This window comes from Hydra viridissima, unplaced genomic scaffold (assembly GCF_058129835.1).
Source record: "Hydra viridissima isolate aposymbiotic clone 2 unplaced genomic scaffold, HvirCarnegie_v1 scaffold_2, whole genome shotgun sequence".
In the NCBI taxonomy this organism is placed as follows: domain Eukaryota; kingdom Metazoa; phylum Cnidaria; class Hydrozoa; order Anthoathecata; family Hydridae; genus Hydra; species Hydra viridissima.
Genome location: NW_028324301.1, coordinates 17,976,966 through 18,003,325, shown reverse-complemented (window position 1 = coordinate 18,003,325; position 26,360 = coordinate 17,976,966). Strand labels below are relative to the sequence as shown.

At 28.1% G+C, this 26,360-nt stretch overlaps 2 protein-coding genes across 10 annotated transcripts; one reads left to right on the top strand and one right to left on the bottom strand.

The window, feature by feature from the left end:
- Positions 1-108: 108 nt before the first annotated feature.
- LOC145186410 (potassium voltage-gated channel subfamily A member 1-like) lies at positions 109-1,692 on the top strand. Its single transcript, XM_080062522.2, has one exon. The coding sequence runs from the start codon at positions 194-196 to the stop codon at positions 1,346-1,348; it is 1,155 nt and encodes a 384-aa protein (XP_079918648.2). The 5' UTR covers positions 109-193; the 3' UTR covers positions 1,349-1,692.
- LOC149892284 (ATP-dependent DNA helicase Q5-like) lies at positions 1,351-24,773 on the bottom strand. Of its 9 annotated transcripts, none has more exons than XM_090077204.1 (23): positions 24,506-24,581; positions 23,961-24,068; positions 23,028-23,278; positions 21,086-21,307; positions 20,589-20,961; positions 18,968-19,526; positions 18,639-18,726; positions 18,347-18,449; positions 18,125-18,236; positions 16,253-16,360; positions 15,969-16,029; positions 15,074-15,138; positions 14,946-14,994; positions 14,689-14,849; positions 14,310-14,409; positions 14,133-14,225; positions 13,667-13,734; positions 10,610-10,709; positions 10,422-10,478; positions 8,922-8,984; positions 7,825-8,544; positions 3,774-3,837; positions 1,351-1,524 (listed from the first exon to the last, which is right to left on the bottom strand). In XM_090077204.1, exons 5-23 carry the CDS (start codon positions 20,614-20,616, stop codon positions 1,430-1,432), a joined length of 2,694 nt encoding a protein of 897 aa, XP_089933330.1. In that variant the 5' UTR covers positions 20,617-20,961; positions 21,086-21,307; positions 23,028-23,278; positions 23,961-24,068; positions 24,506-24,581; the 3' UTR covers positions 1,351-1,429. The 9 variants fall into 9 exon arrangements, with proteins under 9 accessions (XP_089933330.1, XP_089933333.1, XP_089933332.1 ...); XM_090077207.1 differs by lacking the exon at positions 24,506-24,581 and having other exon boundaries at positions 20,589-20,795; positions 20,887-20,961; positions 21,086-21,284; XM_090077206.1 differs by lacking the exon at positions 24,506-24,581 and having other exon boundaries at positions 23,961-24,111.
- Positions 24,774-26,360: the final 1,587 nt, after the last annotated feature.

Below are 26,360 nucleotides of genomic sequence, written 5' to 3'. Positions count from 1 at the left end.
ATCGCTTCTACTAAAAAAAAAGATCAAAGTTCGTCCGAACAACGTAAATGGAAATTAATTATAAGTAGTTGTAAAATATTAATAAACGGACTTGTAATAAAATTTGCAGGATTGTCCCTCCCAATAAAAACCAGAAATTCATCTATTGTAGTCTTTAATATAACAAGATTTTTAGACAATTTAAATATATAAAATGTCGAATAACCATGCTCACAAAAGGATTCGTCTAAACATTGCTGGATCAATTTTTGAAACGTTTTCGGAAACCTTAAACCGGTTTCCGCATACGCTTTTAGGAGATTCATTGCGTAGAGATGATTTCTTTGATTCAAACACAAACACGTACTTCATAAATCACTCGGCCACTGCTTTTGATGCCATCTTATTTTATTATCAATCAAATGGTCGTCTTCATCGTCCACCTTTTTTACCCATGAAAGAATTTGAGCAAGAGTGCATTTTTTACGACCTGGGAGAAATAGCTATAAAGAAAATGAAAGTTAGCGAAGGATATGAGCTTGATGTTAACGTAAAATTCACGGATTTTCAGAAACTAAGCAAGAGGCAGAGACTATGGCAGTTTTTGAATGACCCAAGTTCTTCTTCAGGAGCACAAGTTTACCTGCTAACATCACTAACACTAACTACAATTGTAGTACTGGCCGAGTGCTTTAACACATTGGATCGATTCTCAAACACATCTAATTTGTTAAATTCCGTCAACTGTTATTCAAACGTATTTTTTATCGCAGAACTTATTGCGAGATTGACAAGCACTCCGTCAAAATTAAAATTCCTCAAAACAATTAGAAATGTTGTTGACATTTTGGCGGTATTTCCGCTATTTCTTTTTATAGCGATCAAGGATAAGCGAGTTGAGAACTCATTTTATGTTAGATTTTTCCGACTATTTCGGGTAGTACGATTGATGCTTTGGGCAAAGAATTTCCACTCGCTAAAAATGGTTTTAAAGATTTTATCAAACTGCCTAACCGATATTCTAATGCTAGTGCTATTCATTACCATAGCTTCTACTCTTCTAGGGAGCATAATTTACTACGCGGAATTAGAAAACGAGAACAGCCCTGTTTCCAGTGTTCCGGAAGGTATGTGGCTCGCTATACAAACAATTGTTACTTTGGGGTATGGTGATGTCATCCCTGTCACAGTGCAGGGTAAGATATCAACTGCGTTAACAGCAGCTGTTGGAGCCTTAACAATGATTCTTCCTCTTTTATCATTAGAAGAGAAGTATATAGATATTTACACAAAAATATTTAAAGTCAAAACTATCAACATGGAAAGTCCCCTTCAAAAAAACTTTAAACGAGGATCGATTAGGAAATGAACTCTAAAAGATAAATTTCATGTATTAAAAAATGAAAGCTGAAAAAACATACAAGGAAAAATTCATCTAGTATATACATATTTAAATAAACTTGACTCGTTCCAGGTCGAGCAGAGAATCACAATTTGCACCTCCAGCAAAGTATTTGTTTACAAGTTCGTACGTTCGGTACTTTACTAAAAACGATAGAAAAAAAAAATTTCTTAAAAAAATTCTGATGACAAAGATTTTCGTTAAAAATTGAACAAAAATCAAGTAGATTACCAAGATTTTGACTTTTCATTGCCAAAAAAATCTTGGGTAATTATTTTTGTGATTTTAAAAATTTTAATGAAAGTAAAAATGATTAGCTCTTTTTGATTGGTAGATTTTGATCACAGTAACTTCTGATTAGTGAATTTAAAACTTTCACTTTAGAATAAAAACTGATTTTGTATTTAAATAAGTCAAAAACAGGTAATCCAAGATTAAAATCATTTTAAATAAAGTTAAAGATTAATTAGGCTACTAATTTCAGACCTTTTCACTACAGCACATAATAAAAATAGACCTTTTATCATGTACAGTTGCGAAAAATAAAATAACACCACTAAGCGTATTTTCCTTTTTGTTAAGAAAACACCATGCAAAATAAATTTTTTTTATAGCTTTGCTGTTTAAAATATTAGCTAACATGTTTACTTTCTAAAACAAATCATTTTGGAAAAAAAAACTGCTTGCTGTTGCTCGATTTTAATCAAAAATGCCAATTCTGACCGAAAAATAAAATAGCACCACACACTCTTTTGTTGTAAAATACTCTGGTGGTAACGGTAAAAATAATTGTGAAAATAGCAAGCATTGCGTTTTTTTTTTTGCTGTTTTATTCGTTTTATGTTAGTGCGTGTTAGTAGGAGACATTTACATATAAAAATGGGACGCGGAAAGCATTGTAGTGCAGAAAAATGAAAACTGATCCGAAAGTTGATATCAGCAGGGAAATCTTATAGAGAAGTTTGTCGTTAAGTTGAGTGTTCCAATAAAATGATAAGAAATGCCATAAAATTTCAAGAAAAGCCTGAAACACGTGGTCGAAAACGTTCTATTTCAAGATTGCTGGCCAATCGCTTAGTCCGACAGGCTGAAAAGGAACCTTTTAAAACAGCTACCGAGCTGAAAAAGGACTTTAACATCGATGCAACAGTACAAACAGTTCGGAGTTGTCTGCGAATAAAAGCCTGTAGCCCCAGAAAAGTTCCACTTCTAAGTGCCAGACATGTTGTAAAGCGTATTGCGCTTGCTAAAAAACACTCAAATTGGCCACTCGAAAAATGGAGGAATGCTTTATGGACAGACGAAAGTAAGATTGTGCTTTATGGTGGAAAAGGCTCTCGGGCGAGAGAGCCTTTTCCACCATAAAGCACAATCTTAATGTCAGAAGACCGCCGAATGCAAAATACAATCCAAAATATACCATCAAAACTGTTAAACATGGAGGTTGTAGTAAAATGATATGGGCATGCTTTTCTTATTTCGGAGTAGGGCCCATATTGGATAAAGTGATGTTGCCGTATGCAGACTATGAAATGTCGTTGTCCTGGGTGTTCCAACAGGACAATGACCCAAAGCACACTAGCAAGAAGGCGAAGAATTGGTTTGAGGAGAATAAGTGAACGTTATAGAGTGGCCAGCACAGCCGCCAGATCTTAACCCAATCGAGAACTTATGGGCTGACGTAAAGGAGGTGGTTACTGTGCCAAACCCACCACGAAAGAGTCACTTTGGAACGTATTTAAGTAGACATGGAGCGAAATTTCGCTAAAGCGATGTCAGGACTTGGTTAATTCGATGCCAAGACGTTGTGTAGCCGTCATTGCCAATAAAGGTCACGCTACAAAATACTAATATGTTAAGAAATAACTAATATTTATTGTAAAATGTTTAAAACAATTGATCTCATAATATTTCCTTATTTTAAAGTACACATTAAAGCTGTGGTGCTATTATTTTTTTCGCGTTTTATTTGATTTTTTTTGAATTTCTGTTTAATAAATGAATACTATATATTAAAACTTGTATATTTTGTTTTTTATAAAAATTATAAGCCATTTTATTTTTAAATATGTTTTTAAGAGATTTTCAAACTTTCAAAAACAGTTAAAAATTCTAATTTCAACCCATTTTTGGTGGTAGTGCTATTTTATTTTTCGCAGCTGTATATATAAATTTCTTTTAGTTTGACAAATTTAAAGATTCATTTAGCGAATTTAGCTTTTCAAATACCATTTTTACCAAAACCTTGTGGTTAGCAGGATATTAAACCACATATAGTTTAACTTGATCCTTGTTGTGGATGTTTAAAATAAAATAATATGATAAAATGAGATAAAAAAATAAGATAATATGACCTTTTTAGATATTTAAACGACTGTTGAATAAAACATACCTTTTGGATCCATTTCTTTCATTACCTTGTAAGTAATTGACTTAGCTAATGATTTGAATAAATCCTAGGGGAAAAATTTAGAGATTAAAACTGAATTTTGGAGTAAAACTTAACCATAAGGTTCACAATAGTAGTATCATAACGTATAGTGATAAGAAACACAGATTCATAGTCTAATGAAGAGTTTATATATCAGCCTAGTGTGAAATATTCTTATGTGATCAAATACCTTGATTTAAAAAAGAAAGGTAATTGATAATCAAAAGTTTTTTTCGATCAAAATATTAAAGATTTAAAAATGTTTTATTTTAGATATACAACAAAAAGATTAAAAGAGAAAAAAGGAATTTTAGCACCTGAAAATTAAACTTAAAGAAAAATATTTCAATTTAAATCTTAAATGTGCCAACCTTTTTATCTTCTCATGTAGAAAAATTACTACTCTCACAATACCCTAAAAGCCTTTCATGTAAACCTTAATGTATAGATAGTCTTAGTTATGCAATAATAGGGTGCCATACTGTTTTTTTTCCAGATTAAAAACTCTGTATTTTAAAAACTTGCAAATATGCATAATTTTACTGAAAAAGTTTAATTGATAGAATCCAAAATGTTTAAGCTACCAGATGTTGACGTAGCATTCTCTCCTATCCTCCCTACCTCCTAACAAAAAATTTCTAAAAAAATTACTTTTGCTTGTTGCTTTATGTTTCATGAACTTTTGCATGAGACATATTGCAAAAATACTTTTTATCAACGATATCTAATAGAAAATTGAGTTTTTGCTTATTGTTTTTTAGTTCTGAAATGTTTTCCTATGAAATTATATGTTAAAATATTTGAAAAGTAAGACCGTAAATATATCAAAATCCTTTTGTTTGAAATTGTCAATTGGGATATTTGATTTTATTTTTTCAGCCAATTGATTTTATTTTTTCAGCCAATTGATTTTATTTTTATTTAAAAAAAAAAAAAAAAACTTTCAAAAGAAAGCTTTTTTTTTTTAAAATATCCTGAGACCCAAGATCCAAAACCCTTGCCTATGCAATAATAGTTAAATGTTGAATAATAAATGGTAAATTATAATATAAAATAATAATAAAGGCTAATAATAATAATAATAAAAGGCTAATAATAATAATAATAAAGGCTAATAATAATAATAATAATAATAATAATAATAATAATAATAATAATAATGATAATAATAATAATAATAATAATAATAATAATAATAATAATAATAATAACAATAATAATAATAATAATAATAATAATAATAATAATAATAATAATAATAATAATAATAATAATAATAATAATAATAATAACAATAATAATAATAATAACAAAAATAATATATATATATAATACAACATTTATTGAAGGGCTTTGGATCTTGGGTCTCAGGATGTTAAAAAAAAAAAAGCTTTCTTTTGAAAGTAGTTTTTTTTTTTTAAATAAAAATAAAATCAACAAAGATATATTTCTTTAATCTTTGTCATGTTACTCAAATCTTGTTTTGATTATGAATGTCACCTGTTTTGCTAACCTATCTTAGACCATGGACATTAGGCCATACCAAAATATCAAGATTTTCAGAAAATGAAAGGTTGCAGTATAAATACCTGTTCTATACATAAAAAGAAGTATATAAACCAAATTTGACCTCACTAGGTCCATATTTAGTGTTGGAAGGTGATTTTAAGTTTTTACGGAAATACGAGAAATCATTGTTTTTTTCTGAAAAAAACAATGATTTCTCGTATTTCTGCTCAGATTTGATGTATAAAGAGTTGCAAGTATCAGATGTTGCAAGAGAAGTTAATTTGTATGGAGTGCAGAAATCAGCAAGTTCAACTTTCTTTCTAATTTTACTTTCTGCCAATAAAATAGTTCCACCTAAACATCCTGTATTAATGTTAACATTAGTAGAATTGCTGCATTTAGGGTTTTATCAATAAATTATTTTTCATGAATTCAAATATATTCTGATCAATTATTTCAGCATAATTCATATGCTTTTGAATTTTTTTTGGTGTGAAGTGTAAAAGATACCTACTACCAAATTCTTGTCATACCTGTTTTACTGTAGCAGAACATTTTTTCGACAAACCTTCAGTTATTAACAAATGTTTTATAATATCAAACCTACCATCAAAAAAATACAATCAATTAAATTAGAGCTGCATTCTTTATTGAACTCTTTAGAAAGAGACAACATGACTTTTTTCTGGCTCTCTTTATTCTGAGAACTAACTTAATAACTATGTTGAAATTGGAACCATTTTTCCTGATTCCCACTGGTTGGTTGCGTCTCATTGTACCTTCTTTGTTTTAAGTATGGATAAACTAATTTTCATTAATATTAACATTTCATAAGATAACACAAGCACTAGAAACTGGCATTATTTTCTTTTACTGTTATTTTAAGATACAATAGCAATACAATTCAAACTCTGGAATAGAAGTAGTTGATAGTAGTAGAATAGAAACTATTCAGTCATGATTATCCTTATCCTTATCTGAATTTAAATGAGATTATGCCAATTGCTAATTAAAAAATTCAAATATATTTATTTGGATTATAACAACTTAACCCTTTATTGTCCATGGGATCTAAATGAACACCATCACTTTATATCAAATCACTTTATATCAAAACTTTACAACACATATCAAGATATCAAACAATTTGTCAAGTCTAGCTACATATCTTTACCCTTTAGGGTTGCTTTTCCCCTGGCAATCTAAATGGTTTCATTTCATTCATCCACCAATAATGCAGTAATAGAATGCTATACATGTCACAAGATACACAAATAAAAAATTGGCATGACACTAATCAATCAATTTTGAGTACAAACTGTTAATTAAGTATTTTATTAGATATTTCTTTTGTTTTCAGTGTATGTTTCTTGTAAAAACAGACCATATCTGAGAGGATCTCTAATGTTGTTAACTCCAACACAAGAAGATCTTTTCTGGGACTATATATTTAGAAAGCTTTGGTCTACTTTTCTTTCACTTTCCGGTAGCTCAACATAAACCTTTTATTTCATTTTACTTAATTTATTTAATTTTTAAATTAGAAATATATTAACACATGTTTTACATATACCAGGTAGAAGATTTAATTGCATTTTACATAACCAGGTAGAAGATTTAATTGCCTTATAACACAGTCAGTAGGGTTCTACAAAGGATTTTAGAGACCAATGATCACACTAGACGACTTGGGGAAGGCAGACCATAAGCTACCAATGCCATGGAGCACCGATTTTTATTGCTTTAAACAATGAGAAAACGGTTCAATACTGCACGAAGTCTCCAAAATACAACTTGCTAAGGTTCATGGAACTGCGTTAGTCAAGATACCATAAAAAGAAGACTTTGTCCTTTAAATTTATGACTTCAGGCAGCAGCTATTTGTCCCAGATTGTCTGTAGACCACTGAAGAAACAGACTGGCTTTTGCAAGGAGGCATATAAATTGAGAAATACATGACTGGGTATAGGTCTTATTTACAGATGAGTCAAGGTTTTGTCTTGTAAGTTCTGTTGTGGAGTGGTCAGCTTGCGGTCCACATATGAACCCAATAGAGCATCTTTGGGATATAATGGGATGCCATGTCAGAAGCAAACATTCTCCAAGTATACCACAATTCTGAAAGTATACCACACCGCTGTCAGGCTGTAATAACATCTAGAGTTGGCAACACTAGTTATAAGCCAAAAATGTTTCAACTTAAGCTGTATTAGTGTGCATAACAATAATAATCATTTTACTTTATTTTTTTTAAACGAACCATATTTTTGGTTTTAGTTGTTTTTTTTTTCACCATCCTCAAAGTGAATTTTATTATTATCATTGAAATAATTGTGTTCAGGTGTTCTATTCTTAATATGTTTGTCAAAATATATTATAATATTGACAACAATTAAAATAAATCAAAATGTATAAGTGGTGCATTAATTTTGTGGTTAAGTGTATTTAGAACAAACACTTTTTTTAGTACGTCAAGAAAAACTTTAAACCAAAAACAGGTTACCTTAGTTTTTATTCTTTTCATTTCATTATATTTGGATAAATATTTCACTACATAGTGGGCTACAATTTTCTCATCTAATTTCTGAATATTTTGCTGACTTTTTTCTTCGACTGGACCGAGTGCCTTTGATAACCCAGTAGCTTTATCGAGATATGAAAGCATTTTGGAAGCCTCTTTTAATTGTAACAAAGTTCTGGATTTGGTTTGAATCAGATTTGTATTAATTTCATTTAATTCATTTGAATTGATTTTTAAGTCTTGTCGAAGTTGCTCTTTAATATCGCAAGTAGAAGTTTCATTTATAATATCAATATCACTTTCGCTACTTGGTCTGGATCTGGGTTGTTTGTTAGTTATATCTTGATTAACTTCTATCTCATGGTTTACAGAATTTGTAACTTCCTTATCAGTTAATATATTTTCTTTCTGTCTTTTACACAGGTCCCCGAAATCTGAATATCTAGAGGATGCCTTACTATCTGAGGAATCTTGATGGCTTAATTGTGCACTGTTATTACAGTTTATATTTCTTTGAGAAATGTTATCATTTGAACTAAATTTTGGAGATTTTGTAGAAGTACCCCACTTAGGAGATATATCACTTTCATGTGGTGAACCTTTAGTACTTTTGCGTTTTCGATCACCATTCAGAGCAAAACCATCATTTTGCAACTTTTTTTTGCCAACTTTGTTATCAATTACTTGATTGATTTTATCATTCTAAATGAAAGTTAATACAGATTTTAAACTTATAGCCAAAGTAGATGAGATCTCCACCAAAAGTATGCATTACAGAGGCAGTATCATAGTCAAAGATACCTATACAAATATTATTCATGAACCAAAGTACATAGGTCTGCATAATTTATTATGGTAAAATTTATGGGTACACAAAATAAAACTTGAAGTTTTTTTTTTTAATTAAAAATTATGTGTCTATATATATATATATATATATATATATATATATATATATATATATATATATATATATATATATATATATATATATATATATATATATATATATATATATATATATATATATATATATATACGCATACATTATTTAAAATATACTTAAATTGTACAAATACCTCTTTTTTAAGATCAGATGCTTTCATGAAAAATGATTTTTTTGTGTTTTCTGGTTCAACTTTCTAAATTAAATTTGTTATCAATAACTTAACTGAAATTTTAATATATTACACATAGTTAAAATATATTTTACACATTTATATTATATAGTTATAATACAGTTATAATGTATTATATTTGGTTATATTATATTAAGCTATAATATATTACATACAGTTGTATGATAAATATGTGAAAAAGATAAATGAGTATTTAATATCTAAAATCTTTGACAAAAAAAAACAAAATGGAAAAAAAAATTTTAACCAATAATGTTTATTAAATATGATATCAACATTTGACATTATATAAAACAAAATTGATTGAGAATCTTTATTTAATATAAAAATATTACATGATTTAAAAAAAAAATTAACTGAATCAATGAATTCACTGAAATTAAGAAACAAATCAATGAATTCACTGAAATTTTTTTACAAAAAAAAAAAAAAAGGAATGAATCAAAAAAAGTTTTAATTACAGTTGCCAAACTTTGCGCCATGAATTTGACTAGTGCTTTTAAGACTAGTGGATTAAGGTCTGGTGACTGTGCTGGCCATCCCATTACATTTATATCATTTTTAATAAAATATTCTTTATTTGCTGTTTAGGATTATTATCATGTTGGAATACAAAAGTTATTACCAAGATGCTGTTTTTAAGCAGTAGATATCAAATTGGCTACTATTATTAAGTACAAAATATAAATATTAGAGTTCATTGTAGAATCAATAAAGGTCATTTTTCATATCCTTTGCCATACAGCTCAGTTTAAAAGCTTCTCTGCTTTATTACCAGACCCTTTGGGCCTCATCAGATGACTTAAAGTTATACTTGTTTTGGGCTCCATCAGATAACCTTAAGTTAAACTTTGACTCATTAAAATATAACCTTAAGTTATCTGATGGAGCCCAAAAGGTCACAAAACTTTCTTCCTGTTTCATAACCAAATACGGTTTTTTGAGGAATAATCCACCTTGAAATCTTTTTTTCCAAGTCACTTCCCAAACTATTCAAAACAGAATTTCTAACTCTGTTTTGAAAAGTTTGAGGAGTGATTTTGATCCTGTGATCTTCCTTGACTTTTTCTGCTAACTTTTGGCCAATTTTGATTTTGTTTCTCTTGGATGATGATGCTTCTAAAATTCAGATGTCTTTCTTTTTCTGCCGTCAAATGACAATTTTATTTTGATTAGATCTAAAAATTGGTGATTAGGTTTTCAAAAGAAAAGGAGAACTTAAAGAGAATTCAAAGAAGAAAATCTCAATTGAATTTATTATAATCATATTCTCAATCAATATTGTCAATAAATTTTCTTTAAAATAATGTCAAATGTAGATATTAGCTAAGGTTTTTATATAACTAAAAATAAAAAGTAAAATTAGTTTGTTCCATAAATTTTTTTGTGCATTTTATTTTACACACATATTGGGTTTAACTACTAAGTTACTTTTCCTACCTTTTTATCATAAGAAAAAACTTTGCCAAGTTTTGAATATGAATTTACCTCTTGAACCTAAAAAAATGCAAAGAAAACAAACACTTTATAGTTCTTTACTTTATTTCTTTTATTGTTCTAAAATATTTAAAAAATTTAAGAAGTTTTTAACAATTAAGTAACAAAAAAAAAGGTTTAAAGAACTTTACCATTTGAAAGCAACTTGTCTTATAAAGGGTGCATAACTTTGACTTCTTGAAAATATCAAATTCAACCCTTGAAGCTAAATCCAAAAGTTCAGGTGATGAACTAGAAAAATACAGTATAACGTATGGGACAGTTTTAAAAGCGAAGAAAAAATAATAATAAGCATGCAGTGCACATTTTCTATCAGCTATGTGCTTAATTGATATAAGGTAGCTTACAGATGATTGTTTTTATATATTTATGTTTTTTAAGTAATCAAAGTGGTTTAACAGATATAGATTGGAATGTATGTATGTATGTATGTATGTATGTATGTATGTATGTATGTATGTATGTATGTATGTATGTATGTATGTATGTATGTATGTATGTATGTATGTATGTATGTATGTATGTATATACGGGTTGGACAAATAATAGGAGCCGCAGTCTAAGAAAGCAAAATTAAGAATTTTTTGTTGCTTTTTAGTTAATTATTCATGTAGGTTATCATGTTCTAAATCTTAATCTATTATTTTCAGATATCATTAGTACAGCTCCTAAAATTGCAGTAAAACTATAGCTCCTAAAACTGCAACAGAACTCAATCACTATATAGAAAATCCAATGTATACCATCATCATCACTAAATGAAATAAGAGCTGTTTTATTGGAAGAATGGTCAAATTTTCCCTTAGAAACAATTCAAAATTTGTACAAAAGCATATTGAGAAGATTTAAAGCTGTAATTGCTATAGCAGGTCAATGCCATTAATAAAATTAGCTTGAAAATTTTCAGCTGTTCTTATTTTTTTGTCCTACCCTTTTATATATATATATATATAAATTGGTTATGTTGATTGGCTTTGTATTATATCAAAATAATACAAAGCTCATGTATGTAAAAGATTGCTCAGTATTATACTTAGGTCGTTAGGAAAGTTCATAGAACTCCCCTATAAAAAAAAAAAGAAGAGTTTTTTTTAATTTTATTTTATTAAATGTTCAAAATAATGTCCATTGTTATCTATACAAAGTTGCATTCTTTCAAGCCATTTGTCAAACGTTTTTTTATACTCTTCTTTGGGTATACTTTGAAGTAGCTTCATTATGCGAGTTTTTTGACTTTTGACGTCAGTACTGTCATCAAGATTTTTTTTTATCAAGTTGAATAGCCAATAATCGGATGGAGCTAAGTCTGGTGAGTATGGTAAGTGGCGAATTATTGTAATTCCAGCTTGGTTTAGACAATTTGTGACGATTTCCATCACATGGGGTTGAGCGTTATCATGGAGAAATTTGAAATTTTGATTGCCTGTTTTAGGCCTTTGCTTATTTATTTCACATACAAGAGGTTTCAAACAATTTTTTATATAATATTCACTAGTAATGGTGTCTCCCTTTTCAACATAACCCAAATGAACAACACCTGTTGTTTTGAAGAAGATGTAGAACATGTTTTTCGGCTGAAACCTGTCACATCTTACTATAGTTCTTGGACTTTCACCTTCACCAACCCAACTAGCATTAGCTGACTTGTGTCCAACTTGTCTCAAATAAAACCACAACTCATCCCCTGTAATAATATCACATAGTCTCCATGGGCCATTTCTGAAAAGTGCTAAATTTTCCTTACATCCCTCAACTCTATTCTTGCGATTTTGATTGGTTAACTCGTGGGGTATCCAATGTGATGTTAGTTTTCTTTTTTTTAGTGTGTTGCGAATGATTTCGTTGATTATAAAATGATTAATCGATGTCAGAGCTTTAATTATATCATGTGTTGCATGCAGATTTTCTTTAATAATGGCTCACACACATTCAATATTCTCAGATGTATACGTGGTTTGAGGGTGCCCTGAGCGAGGATCATCTTCGAGACTCTCTCTAACATCTTTAAATAAAGTAGCCCACTTGGCAACTGTACTATATTTTGGAGCTTGGTCACCATGAACTAAAACCAACTCATCGGTTATGGCTTGTGCTGAAACTCCAAGTAGAGCACGAGTTTTAGTATATGCTCGATATTCAAATTTTTCATTTTTTCTTTTAAACGTATGTAATAAAATTTAAATAACTTTTTAAATAAACATTCAAAATATTTCAACAAGTACTTAAAATTTTCATAATTGAACACAGTTTAAAATGATATATAAATATTTAATTATTTCCTGTCTCATTGTATCTTTATAGATGAAGTTCTACAAACTTTCCTAATGACCTAAGTAATGATAGAGCAACATATATATCTGTCATTTAAGTGGAGAAAAACAACATTTTAATAGTACTTAGAGTTTCGTGCCTTGCGGCAATCATCAGCTCTGAACTATAAATTAAAAACGTAAAAAACCGTTTAAAAACAAATCAAATTTACGGTAGAACGAGTTCTGATTTAATGAACAAAAGACGCAATTGTTTAGTCTTCAGTATCAAAAGAGGATAAAAGGAACTTATTAGAACGTTGACATTTATTACAAATTTAGAAATCTATAGAAAAAGCCATTACGCCTGTAATAAAGTGGAGAATTGTAAAGCACTGCAAACCTAACAACCCAGAATCCAAGACCTGTACCTTTTCCTACACTTTAAAGTTTGAAATTTTATCAAATAAAAAAAACAACCTGCTCAACAAAAAAAACGAAATAATATCTAAGTGTCAACATTCTAATAAGTTCCTTCTATCCTCTTTTGATACTGAAGACTAAACGATTGTGTCTTTTGTTCATTACATCAAAATTCGTTCTACCGTAAATTTGATTTGTTTTAAACGGTTTTTTATGTTTTTAATTTGTAATTAATAGCTGATGATTGCCGTAAGGTACGAAACTTTAAGTACTATTAAAATATGGTTTTTCTCCATTTAAATAACAGATACAGATATATATATATATATACATATACATATATATACATATACATATACATACATACATACATACATACATACATACATACATACATACATACATACATACATACATACATACATACATACATACATACATACATACATACATACATACATACATACATACATACATATATAAGGGTAACTGTAGATAAAATACTAAGGAACTAACCTGTCAACAAAGCCACTAATATTTGAGCGCAAAGCACTGGTAATAAGTTTTAAACAATGCTCCCTAACCTAAAAAGAGATTGTAACCTATAAATAAAATGAATAATAAAATCAGATAACCATAAACATTTGTTCAACTATTAGAGCAAAATATTTCTTAATTTTAAAAAATTGAAAGCTGAAATTATTTTTTATTACAGTTTAAAAAGAATCTTTCATAATTTTTTTTTCTGTTAAAAAGAACTTTTCTTTCATTTTTTCTACATGGGTTTTTTTGACATGAAGTGCCAGGGCAGTTTAATAATACTAACTTGATTTTTTGAAATAATGAAGACAGCAAATTGAAGTAACTGGCAGCAAACTGAAGTAACTTAATAGACATTGTAAATATGAAGTTCAATTTTTGCTGTTTTTTACTTCAGAGGTGTGTGCTTATTTGTCAAGCCAACTGAAAATTATTGACTCACACTAATAGCTAACTTTGGTATCTTCTTGTTAAATGGTTCAATTAGCTTTGTGTCAAGAGATGGTTTCTCATCGATATCACCAATTTTGCTTGTCTAAAAAAAAATACAACTTTAACTCACTGTGTGTTAGTCAAACTCAATAGTTTAACAACAAAAAATATAAATAGAAAATATTACTCTTCTTTTTTCAAACTCTTTTTGTATTAAAGAACTTAAGCCAGAGTCCTTAGAAAGCTCTTCACTGGAGCCATCTGACAGGATTTCTGTTGCATCGTATCTAATAAAAAGTTAGATGAAGGCATAGACTTAAACAACATAAACTTATAGTTTCTTTGTAGATGAAAAATATTTTTTACCTTTTTATTGAAAACCATTCACTTTTCTTTTTCTTTATATTAGATTGATAAAGATTACTTGAGACTTTAATCTATTTAACTATTTCAGTAACAACTTTTGGATACTTTTCATTCCAAAATACAAAAACTCTTTCATTTTTTAGTATTAAAAAACTTAAATGAAAGTTTGATATAAGACATAAAAATCATTATTTTCTTACAACGTATCTATTCCATTCCTTCCTCCTCCATACAAATTTTTGGTTGTACTTTTATCTTTTTTACTTATTGTAGTTGAAATGAAATTCACAGAGTCTTTAAATGCATTTACTTGAGCTGTAACTTTTTCAGGATATTTACAAGCATCACAATTTCTGTTGCACTAAAAAATTATTGTAAAAAAAATAACGCTCTGTAAGTTTAAAAACTCTAAAAGTTTAAACTTTTCTGGATCAAAAGTGTTTACAATAGCACATACCTGTGGTATATCATCTCCAAAATATTTTGCTATGTATTCATGTCTGCATCTAGCAAATGAAACTTATGATTTTAATATATATTAAGAGCTGATTTTAAATAACTATATTATTAAAATGCATTAATTACCTTACATCTTCCACATACTTTACCATTGTTTCAAAATTCAACAGATCATTATCACATTTGATTCCCTGACAAAAAAATACATTGTGAAAACTTTTTAAACAAATGCAGCAGAATCTTAGGTACTCCTGCATGTTTAGATCTTTCTTGGTTAGCCTATTGTTGGTGTTTTTAAACTATTCCTGGTATCAGTTCTTTTGCATCACTGATATTTGTTAGACTGCATATATATTTAGATTTAAAAAAATTCTCTGAAAACCTTTATATTCAAATCTGAAAAAATGATGGCTGATAGACTTTTTTAAAATTATTTTTGGACTCAAAAACATAAGAATATGACAAATGTGTTATTTATTAAAAAACTGTTAATGAAAAATCCTGAATTTTTACTCAAATTTGTTGCAGCACAAGTAAACTCTTTTGCTTCATCTTTTAAAATAAAGTGAGCAAATAAACAAAGAATAGAGCAAACCATTCTAAGCAATTAATTTTTTTAAATTAGATAAACTGTAGCTTATAATTATTTTCTAAAAATTAATTTTAAAAGACTTGAAATTGTATTAAACAAAATTTATTGAGAATATGACATATTGAGTACCACATGACTTAAAAAAATTAACTTTTTTGAACTCGCAGAGGTTTTTTTTTACTATGATTAATTCGGTTTTAATACTTTGACTTGTTCTGAGCTTTTTACTTATTTCTAACCTCCAAAAAAAATGTTGTATAACATATCAAGTCTTAACATTTTAACTTTTTCTTTTAAATAAAATAATTATAAGCTACAGTTTTCATCTTTTAAAAAAAAATTTTAAGAACTGCTTGTTTCATTTAATTTTTTGTTCAATATACTTTTATAAAGATAACCCAGAGTGAAATTCGTACAAGAACAACATACTTTTTCTATTTTTCTTTCTGTTTCTTTTGAAATGAGATAAGCAATTTGATCTCTATCTTGTCTAAAAGAAACTAATTCAGTTAAAAATAGCATAACTTTGAAACAACAGATATCAAACTCGATTGCTTATGGTATTTTAATTTCATAATATAATCCATACTTTATGTAGCCTACATGAAAAGAGTCTATAAAATATTTATGTAAAAATTAATTTCAAACAAAGAGAAAATAGTGAATTCAAAAAAATTGTTGTAGTCTAATTAAGTCTTGATTTCAAAACTCACTTGTCAAAATAAATTCTACAAAATGCCTGCTTTCTATCCCTTCCAGCTCGTCCACTTTCTTGGTAATACCCTTCTAATGACTGGGGAATATTCCAATGAACTACGCATCTAAAAATTTTTAATTAATTTTAAAATAACTGCAACATTTTAAAAAGTTAATATAAATATTTAGAGTAAAAGAATTAAAGATTAAAATGTTTATGGAAACTGTTGTATAATATGTTAAAAAGTATATTAAAAAATGCAATAAAAAAAATAAAACATTTTATAATAAAAACTTTGCAACCTTTTAACAAAAAGATAAGAATAAAAGATGTTTAACAACTATTCACTGTTTATACATACTTACTTTGAAAAATATAAACTTAAAAATATAAATTTTCATATTAAAAAAAGTGAAATCCTTTAAATATTTACAGTAAAATGAATAAGGTTATTTTCTACTTATTGGAAAGTTGATTGAGGTTATTTGCTTGCCAGTTTTTTGCAAAGTTCATTCTTTTAAGGATAACTTAGAGATATTTAATTAGGCAAAATGCAAGTATATTTTGCAGGTTATCAGCTTTTTTGACCAAATTTATAGACTTCTCATCAGGGTATTAAACCACCCATTATTTCCACGTATTAAACATCTCTTCTTGATTAAAGTTCATTTCTGCTGGTTGTCTGTTTGAATTGGAAAAAAAAAAAACTTCTTTTTTTAAAGTTGAATGCTAACCTTTCCTACCAATATTTGGACAATGTATAATTGGAGGCAATTAGACTTTTGAGCAGCTTGCATTTTTTAAACTGAATGATTATAAAACTGCATGATCATGATACTTATTTTAAGCACTTGACATTCTTCTTGTCAGTTATTTTAGTTACCCAACTACTATCCAGGGCTCTCAGGTGTCCAGATCGATTTTTGGTTTTTCAGATTATGTTAACAATGATGTTTTGATAAACTGCTTTTGTTTTAAAATGATCAAACATTGTTTGCCATTGGAACAAGCTCTTTTTTTGTGTGTGTCTCTTGATAAAAAAACAAGTTTGATAAAAACAATGAGTAAATTATCATGCAAAAGAAGATTTATGTAAATGACTCAATTTGTTCACAGTAAGAAAATTGCTTAAAAGTTTTTCCTTTAATTTCTAAATACTAGAATACTTAAAGAATAATTAAATCATTTCTCAGGAAAAAATCGATATATTACAAAGCATTTTTATAATAGCAGCAGTGTAATTTTAAAAATGAAACTATTATGCTGTTATCTATTATTAAAATAAACTATTAATAAGACATCTAAATTCTTAGCTATCAAAAACATTTTTACAAGCTACAGATTTTTTCATTTTTTTATATCATTAAGTTATACTTTTTTAAGTTAAATTTTGCCATAATTTTAAAATTTTGACTTAATTGGAGTAAAAAGTGGTATAACATTTGTTTCAGAGAAATTTTAGCTTTATAAAATGATTTAAAATAAAACTTAGGTGTGAAAAAAGTTACACAAATTTGAAATGAAACAAATTTTCAAAAAAAAAAGAAAAAAAAAAAGGTTATTAACAAAGTACTTTTATAAACAATAGATTCACAAACATTTTCCTAACTTTTTTTTTAAAGGTAAAATAATTATTTTCAATGAACAAATCAAAAAATTTTAAATAAGATATTTTTTAATAACATTTATGACCAGAAATCCTAACTGACTTGCTTAAATAACTTTTTTACAAATTAAATGTAATTAGGTTTTTTAATTTACACAAACTATCATTTTTAATGAAACAACTAGGTATATTTTCAGAAAGCAATAATCAAGTTTAGTACCACTAAAAAGAAAAAGATAGTAATCTATTATAGTATTAGTTGCTTATTTTTAAAGAAAATACCTAACACTTTGCTTGTCAACACCCATTCCAAAACTGATTGTTGCACATATGATTGGTACAAAACCTTCCATCCACTGATTTTGAACATCTAGTCTTTTGTCTTTCGATAAAGCTGCAGAAACAAAACATGATAACTTGTATTTGAAATAAATTTGAGAAAAATAACTATCAACAGTTTTGAAAAACATTCAAGTCATAAATCAACAAAAAAGGAAATGTTACCGGAATGGTAAGCTTTAGCTAAAATTCCTTTTTTAGTAATTTTATCAGCAATATTGCTACATTCTTCTCTTGTGCGACAATATACTATTCCACAACCTTTTTCCTAAGAAACAAAAATTTATCTGTTGTGTATAACATTACTAATGTTACTGAAGATAATAAAAAATTTAAGTGATGTTTCTATACCTTTTATGATTTCTAAAGAGTGTGAAACTTAAAAAAATTTCCAAAAATATTTTAAAGTTTTTAACCAATCGACAATACACAACATATAAAATAAATAACTTAAAACCTTCATTGGAAGATTATCTTTCAATTTCAGACAACTTTCAAGGAACCCACACAAATCATCAATGGGATTGTCTAAGAGATCTTTAAACCTAATTATTTTAAGCAAATAGAGATTAAGTAATGCAATATTTGGGTAACACACACACACACACACACGCACACACACACACACACACACACACACACATGTGTGTGTATATTGCCTTTTTTACAGATTGTTAAAAATCTATTAGTAAATTTTAAAACAAATACATTATTGGTAATTTAATATGTAATTTAAAGTTCAAATTTAGTAAAATCTTTAAATTAGAGAGAAAATTAAAGTCCAACCTGACATCATAAAATAAATTTGATCTGAAGCTACTTGTGCGGAAAACAGCAACAGGGGGTTTAAGACACAAAGTTTTTATGATATCCTCCTTTACTTTCTTTGTTGCAGTAGCTGTTAATGCAATCCATTGTGATTCTGGAAAGTCTCGCCTTAATCTACCCAACTTTAAATAACTTGGTCGAAAATCATGCCCCCATTGTGAAACACAATGGGCTTCATCTACTGCAAAAAAACCTAGTTTATCTCTTTTCCTCAGTGACCGTAGAATATCATGAAAATTTGATGTACTTGCAAGTTCAGGGGTAATATAAAGAAGTTTTACTTTAGGATTTTTAGTACTTAGATCATTTAATATACTATCTCTTGCACTAGATGTTATTTGTGAATTCAACGTTTTTGCATCAATACCAAGCTCTTCTAAAGATTTTAGCTGATCATTTATAAGAGCAAGAAGGGGTGAAAATACAAGGTTAACTTTTCCATTTAACACAGCTGGTAACTGATAGCACAATGACTTTCCTGATCCAGTTGGAAAACATACAAAAACATCTTTTTCACCTAAGATAAATCCACAGTACGTTTAAAACATTAAAAAATATGTATAACTGAAAAAAGATTATTTGATTAATATGTGAAATGTGTATATTAGTAAACATCATTATTTGGGTTTTAACTTTATACATCTTTTTAGAGATAAGAATATTTTGACAACTGAAAAAAATGTTACAAATGAATGAGATGCTATACATTATATATAGTTATGATTTAATCTTTATTTAAACAGTCAAATCTTTTTCTTTTATTGGTACATGTAAATATAGTCTCACTAGAATATGGACTCCTTTTAGATGAGTCATTTAAAAGATTGGGTGTATTGAGCACAGAAGGCAAAACACTTCTGAAGAGTTTTAAGGAATCTTTTTGGTATTTTTTGTTTCAGCAATACAAACTTCAGTCTCAACAGTTTCTGTGTTTAGGTTTGACCTCGTTAAGTCAAATCCAGCATCATTTCAGTGAATAGCATACATTTTTCCCTCTTTTAACCAATTCAGTTTTGTTAAACTCTTTCTAATACAGCACTAAACAATTGCAACCCTGACAAACAGAATCAGAAGGATGTCAATTTCTCTCAAAATTTTAAGACATTGACCTGATTTTAAAAAGGAATTGTAGGCTTCTTGAAACCACTAACAAGTGGTTAGGTGCTCATTTATAAGTCTTTGATAAAAGACTAATAGATAAAGGACCAGGGTTTCTTAAATTATAGTTTTTGTACTTCAATTTTAAGTACAACCTGTAAAGAAATGTTTCTCTACTGTTATTAAACTGTGTGTATATATATATATATATATATATATATATATATATATATATATATATATATATATATATATATATATATATATATATATATATATATATATATATATATATATATATATATATATATATATATTTATACATAATATAACTCAAATTTAATATTTGTATTACAATTATGTTTAAACATTTTCAGAAAAATATTATATTCCATATTAAATATACAATAGCTACAAATATTATAGCAGAGTACTTAAACCCATTTCTATGACTTTTCCTTGACTTTTATCAAATTTTTACTTGATTTTCTTGATGCTTCACTAATCATTATATTTTTTCTAGGATTTTCTTGGCCACTTGAAGTTGAAAAACTTTGAAATCTTGGTATCAATCTCAATAAAAATAAATATAGCAAATCCGTCAAGATTCATCTGTTTTGTTTCCTTTTGTCATTTTAGTAATCATATGGTAGAGAAAAGTTGCAGCATGATGTTGAGTTACAACAGTCTGAGCAGAAAAGAGATACAGCTCATACAATTATTTAATTAAAGAAACATTCTTTATCCAAAACAACAACTGTAATTGTAAACTCTTTAACCTTCCATGATAAAAGATTTCTCAATCTTAAGATAGTTTTGAAACTTCATCATGGTCTATACTAAGGTAGTTTTTCCTAAAAAATTAAATTATAACATATTGTTAATTTTGCAAAAGATTATTTTATTATGAAAAGGTTGTGACTAAAGTAAGAAACTGTAACACAACTGATTGAATAATACTAAAATTGAGAAAGTTACCAAAGCATTTTTTCATGAAAGTTTGCTTAGCCAGGTGTGGTTGAACTTTAAAAAGGATTGCTTTTTGAATCAGTTCACTCAAACTTTCATCATCACCAACAATTTTCTGAAGAATAGTGTTTAATCTGTGATGAATTATAAAGTCAAATGCCAATAAGGGACCAGTGTGTCTTTTGGTAACATTTTGCCAGGTCAGGACCTTTGTTAACAAGATGTATGGATCTGCATTTTTCCCAGAAAAAAATTTGTTCAAATTTTAAAAACATTTTTAAATTTTATTATTTTGCAATATATCTAGTCCATAAATTTAGTTTAATTGAAAACTTAATTTAACTAAACTAATGGACTTACAGTGCTTCGAGAAAGTATTAGCGCACTCATATTTTTTTTACCTAAGTGAACTTCAAATGAGTGTAATTCAAAAACAATTAAAGGCTGATTGATAATTTTTTTAACTTATTAATAAAATAAAGCAGAATTACTAATTATCAAATATATAAAAGATATTTCTTTATTATTATCTTGAATTTAATTAGAATACAAAAAGAGTGATAAAAACGATATTAAAAAAGTGTGCAAAAGTATTAGCGCACTTAAAGTTTTTCAAAGATTCTAAGAAAGTTTAATATATTATGTGACCACCTTTGTTTTTAGGGCATGCCAAGACTCTACGCAGCATAGAATCTTTAAGTTTTCTGATTAATTCTTGTGGCATGGTATTCCACAGATGGAGTCAGCCTTGAAAACGTTCATTGATGGCTTCAAATAATCTTCTAATATCTCTCAATATAGATGTTGATTAAGGCGATCAGTGTAAAGATGCACCAGTCCATTGCTAGATCCAGCAATGCAGTCCCAAATGCCAAATGAACCTCCTCCTCCTTGAACTCTTGACATGATAAAACGAGGGTTATATTTTTTGTTTTTGTATCTTCTCACGACAACCCTTTTCTTGTGATTAATAAGTTCAAAATTTGATTTGTCCAAAAAAATTACTTTTCTTCATTGCTCTATAGTCCATGCAGCTCTCTCTTTGCACCATTCTTTCCACCATCTTCCCTTGAGACAGCCTTTGATACTTAATAGTGGCTTCTTTGTTGCAAGGTATGAATTGAGATGTTTTTTCTTCATAAGCTTGCTAATTGTTGATCGGCTAACTTGATGTGCACCCAATACTGTATTCAGGTCTGAGGCGATTTCAGCTATGCTCATGTTTGGGTTGCGTCTAGCGAGCATAATCGCTTTATTTTCATCCCTCTCTAACATTTTTTTGTCTTTAACTGTTCCAAACTCATTATAGTTTTTGAGCGTTGTTCTAACACTGCATTCACTGATTTCAAGTTGATATTCGATTTCTCGATTGCTGAGAACACTTTTGTTCAGGCCAACAACTTGCCACTTTGTTTCAATTGATAAGCTCCTTAAATCCATATTTTTGTTATTGCAATTTTAAAGTTTTAACTAACTGCATTTCAAATGATATTTCCGCCACTTAAATTAATTCTACTTATATTATTTATTGACCATTAACCAGCAGAGAGTTTTTAACAAAAATTAACCAAAAAAGTCTTTATCAAAGGAATTAGACGAGTGTGCTAATACATTTTAAATGAGTGCACTAATACTTTTGCATGCTTAATTTCAGACATTTTTCTGAGTAGTTATTTAACTTCTAATTAACTCATAAAAAAAACAAGCAGGTTGACAATATTTGACATTATAATTAAATTTAATTGGTTTTACTTTTCATTTAAAAAAAAAAACTAGTTCAAAATTAAAACTACTTTACAATTTATATTGATTTGAAGTTGTTTGTAATAAAAAAAAGTTATGAGTGCGCTAATACTTTCTGGAAGCACTGTATGTAAACAAAATCATACATTCTTGAATACTTTGTATAAACTTCATTGTAAAAAAAAAGTGGTAAAAAAAATTTACTTACTTGCAAAAAATGTCCTCTGTTAGTTCAACCATGAAAAAGGTCTTTTTAAAGATCTTTTCCAGGACCTATGAAGGTATTCTCCAACAAAATAACTTTTTTTTTTGGTTTGATTTGGTTTGAGAATGTTGAAAACTGGGATTATGACTTTCAATCTCTTCGAAAAGTCATTAATTGCTTCAAATTACAAGATTTCTACTAAACATTTTTTGGTTCAAACCCCATAGTTTAAAAACATCTCAACTATGCACAACCTAAAAAATTTGTCATGATTTCATAGTGAACTATTTTAACATTGTTAAACTCCAATAAATAACAACTTTAGCAATGCCTTCTTACCTTAGTATAAAGGTTCTTCTTTTAAGACCTAAGAACTTGACTTTTAAGACCTAAGAACTTGGTAGGCAGCTTTTTATGATTAAAGCACTTTGATGAACACAAATTCTTTTGGTTCGTTGTTATTTAAATTTGCAATAACAATTTAAATAAGAATTGACAAAAAAATTTTTTATTTCACAACTAAAGTTTTTTTTGTAAACGATGTTGACAATCCATGTATACAATTTAGAATTTTTACAAATTTGCTAGCACTATTATTACCAATACTAGACTATGATGCTACATTGTTTTAAACTTGCAATAAACACTGCTAGAATAACATTGGTGACATTTATCATTTTCTCAATATGGTATTTAAGGAGCCCTGAATAAAACTTTTTTGCATTGAAAAAAAGAATCATTTGGTATATTTTCCATATCAATTTTTATGTAAATATTTATATAAGAATACCTTTTCACCTTTGACCTTTTTGTGGTTTAAAAGAAAACCTGTAAGTATTTAGTATTAACATCAACATCACATTCTTTAATGGTCAAGATTGAATTTGAAAATTTAACTGTAATTATAAATGAAAACAACAGAACAATACAGCATACCAGCAGCAATCTTTTTGATTGCTTGAGCTTGCAAACCAGATTTATAATCTTCAAACTTAAATGTTTCTCGTAGTATCTTTAAGCAACCTTGTCCTATAGATGTCATTGCTTAAAAAAATTAACATACATAATTTCAAATAGGTCCATAGCCAATTGAAATTTTTCATGAGTGATAAAATTTAACTAAACCAACTAAATTTTGATATGGCTATGGTTTTATACTGTCTGGGTTATTTTGTGGTATTTAATGTACTTTTAGCATGTTAATGCTGCTGTTGGATTGAGTGTGTGTATGTGTTTAGGCATTTTTGAAATAGTAACATGCAGCTGTTTTTCTATTTTCAAAAAATCAGTACATATGATGTTTCTACAAGTTTTTGTAAAACGTAACCCAGTATTCAGTAGCGAATATCAATACAACTGCAATTTTTTGGTACAGTTATATTGTATACAAATTGCATATCATATGCTGATGTTTTATAATTTTATAAAAATTTTTCTAGAAGTATATATTTCCTTTTAAAGATTTAAAACATAAAAACTACCATAGAAAATTTTATTCCTAGGTTAGATCATCCTTGTAAACATTACATCCATGCTTTAAAGTCCATTATGAATGACGCAATAAACATGCTGGTTGCATGTGTAATTTCGCCGCTTTAAGATAAGAGAGAGTGATAAACCCTAGGATGGTGCCGAAATAGCACTGAAAATGTTTAAATATCCTTCATAATTTACAGCATAAAAACTCCAAACTGATATGTCAACATTTTAACAAGTTGAATTTTTTTTTGTTTTTTCTATTTATGTTTTAACGTTCTGAGCAAATTTGTATTTTATATGCTAGCTTTATACCCCGTTCACATTATAATAATAATAATAAAAAAAAAACAGTTTAATCTTTGCATTGGAAGCCGAAAGATTTTGATCAAACCATTACCTTATCATTAGTAAGAACGGAGTATAAATTATTATATTTTTTTCTGAATTTCTTTTACAAAATTTCATAAAGCTATGCGATGAAATAAAAGCAATCTTCAAATCACGTATTATTGCTGTCATAAAACATTCGCTGATGTTTCCCATCTTGAATAAGATTAATTTCGTTATCTATTTTTAGTTCTTACAAATTTTTTTTGAGCTTTTTTTTTTTTTTAATTATAGATTATTCAAAACTCCAGAGTTTAAATCCTTCATTGACAGTTCGTCAAAAAAAAGGTAGCACCTCCAAAAGACTTTTATTCGCCTGATTCACGCGTTGATTTGATGAAATTAAGATTAGAAAAAGCTTTTAAATTGTTTTGATCGATTGATTCCATGAAAACAGTTATCAAACTTAAACAAACCAAATTTAATCATATTCAACCACAAGAGTCAAATTTTACGTGGTGTTAGATGAGCTGCGAGAGGAGTACAAAAGATTTAGTTAGACTTATTGGTGAATTAAAAGTTTAAAAGCGAAATGTTTTCTGCAGCTTTTACATCAAATTTATGCTTCAGTTTATAAAGCCACGTTTGTAAATTTATTATATATATAAACATTTGCTCCCGACCCTAAGTTTACATGTTTACGTTCAATCTCTCACAGGGGCGGATTGGCCTACAGGGACACCTGGACTTGTTCTGGTAGACCGATAGTCCCACATGTTTATTGGGCCGATCTACATAAAAATATTGCTGAATAGTAAAAATCTTATAATTGAAAAAATTTTAATTCACTTTTAAAGCTCACGATTGCAAAATTTTTTATTCACTATTATATACTATCCAAATAAAAAGTCAGAAAGCTGGTCCCGGGCCATTTTATGTTCCCAATCTCTCACATTCGCTTTACGTTAGCGTCAGTTTAAACTTGTTCATACCATAGGATTTTATGCTCTAATAACCAACCCATCGTCAAGTGAAGTTGTCATATGATTTAATAACCAACCCATCGTCAAGTGAAGTTGTTATATGATTTTATAACCAACCCATCGTCAAGTGAAGTTGTCATATGATATTATAACCAACCCATCGTCAAGTGAAGTTGTTATATGATTTTATAACCAACCCATCGTCAAGTGAAGTTGTCATATGATATTGTTACTCGTGGAAGAAATCCTTACTTTAGCTTAAAGTATTTGCTTTTCTAAATGAACCTTGCCTCGTTTGTGGCCATCTCAGTTTTATAAGATCTACCAAAAGCAGTTTCAGCAAACTGAGGTTCATTAGACGTTATAAGCACTGCTTTTTTTTTTTAAAAAAAAAAACACGATTTTTCAAAGTTTTTTTTTTAATGACAATTCCTTTCAAAGCTTGTTTTTACTTAATTCTGACTTTAAAAAATACATCATCTTTATCATTATTTTAATTTGATTTAAAAAATTGATTTGTAATTTGGATTTTAAAATTGATTGAATG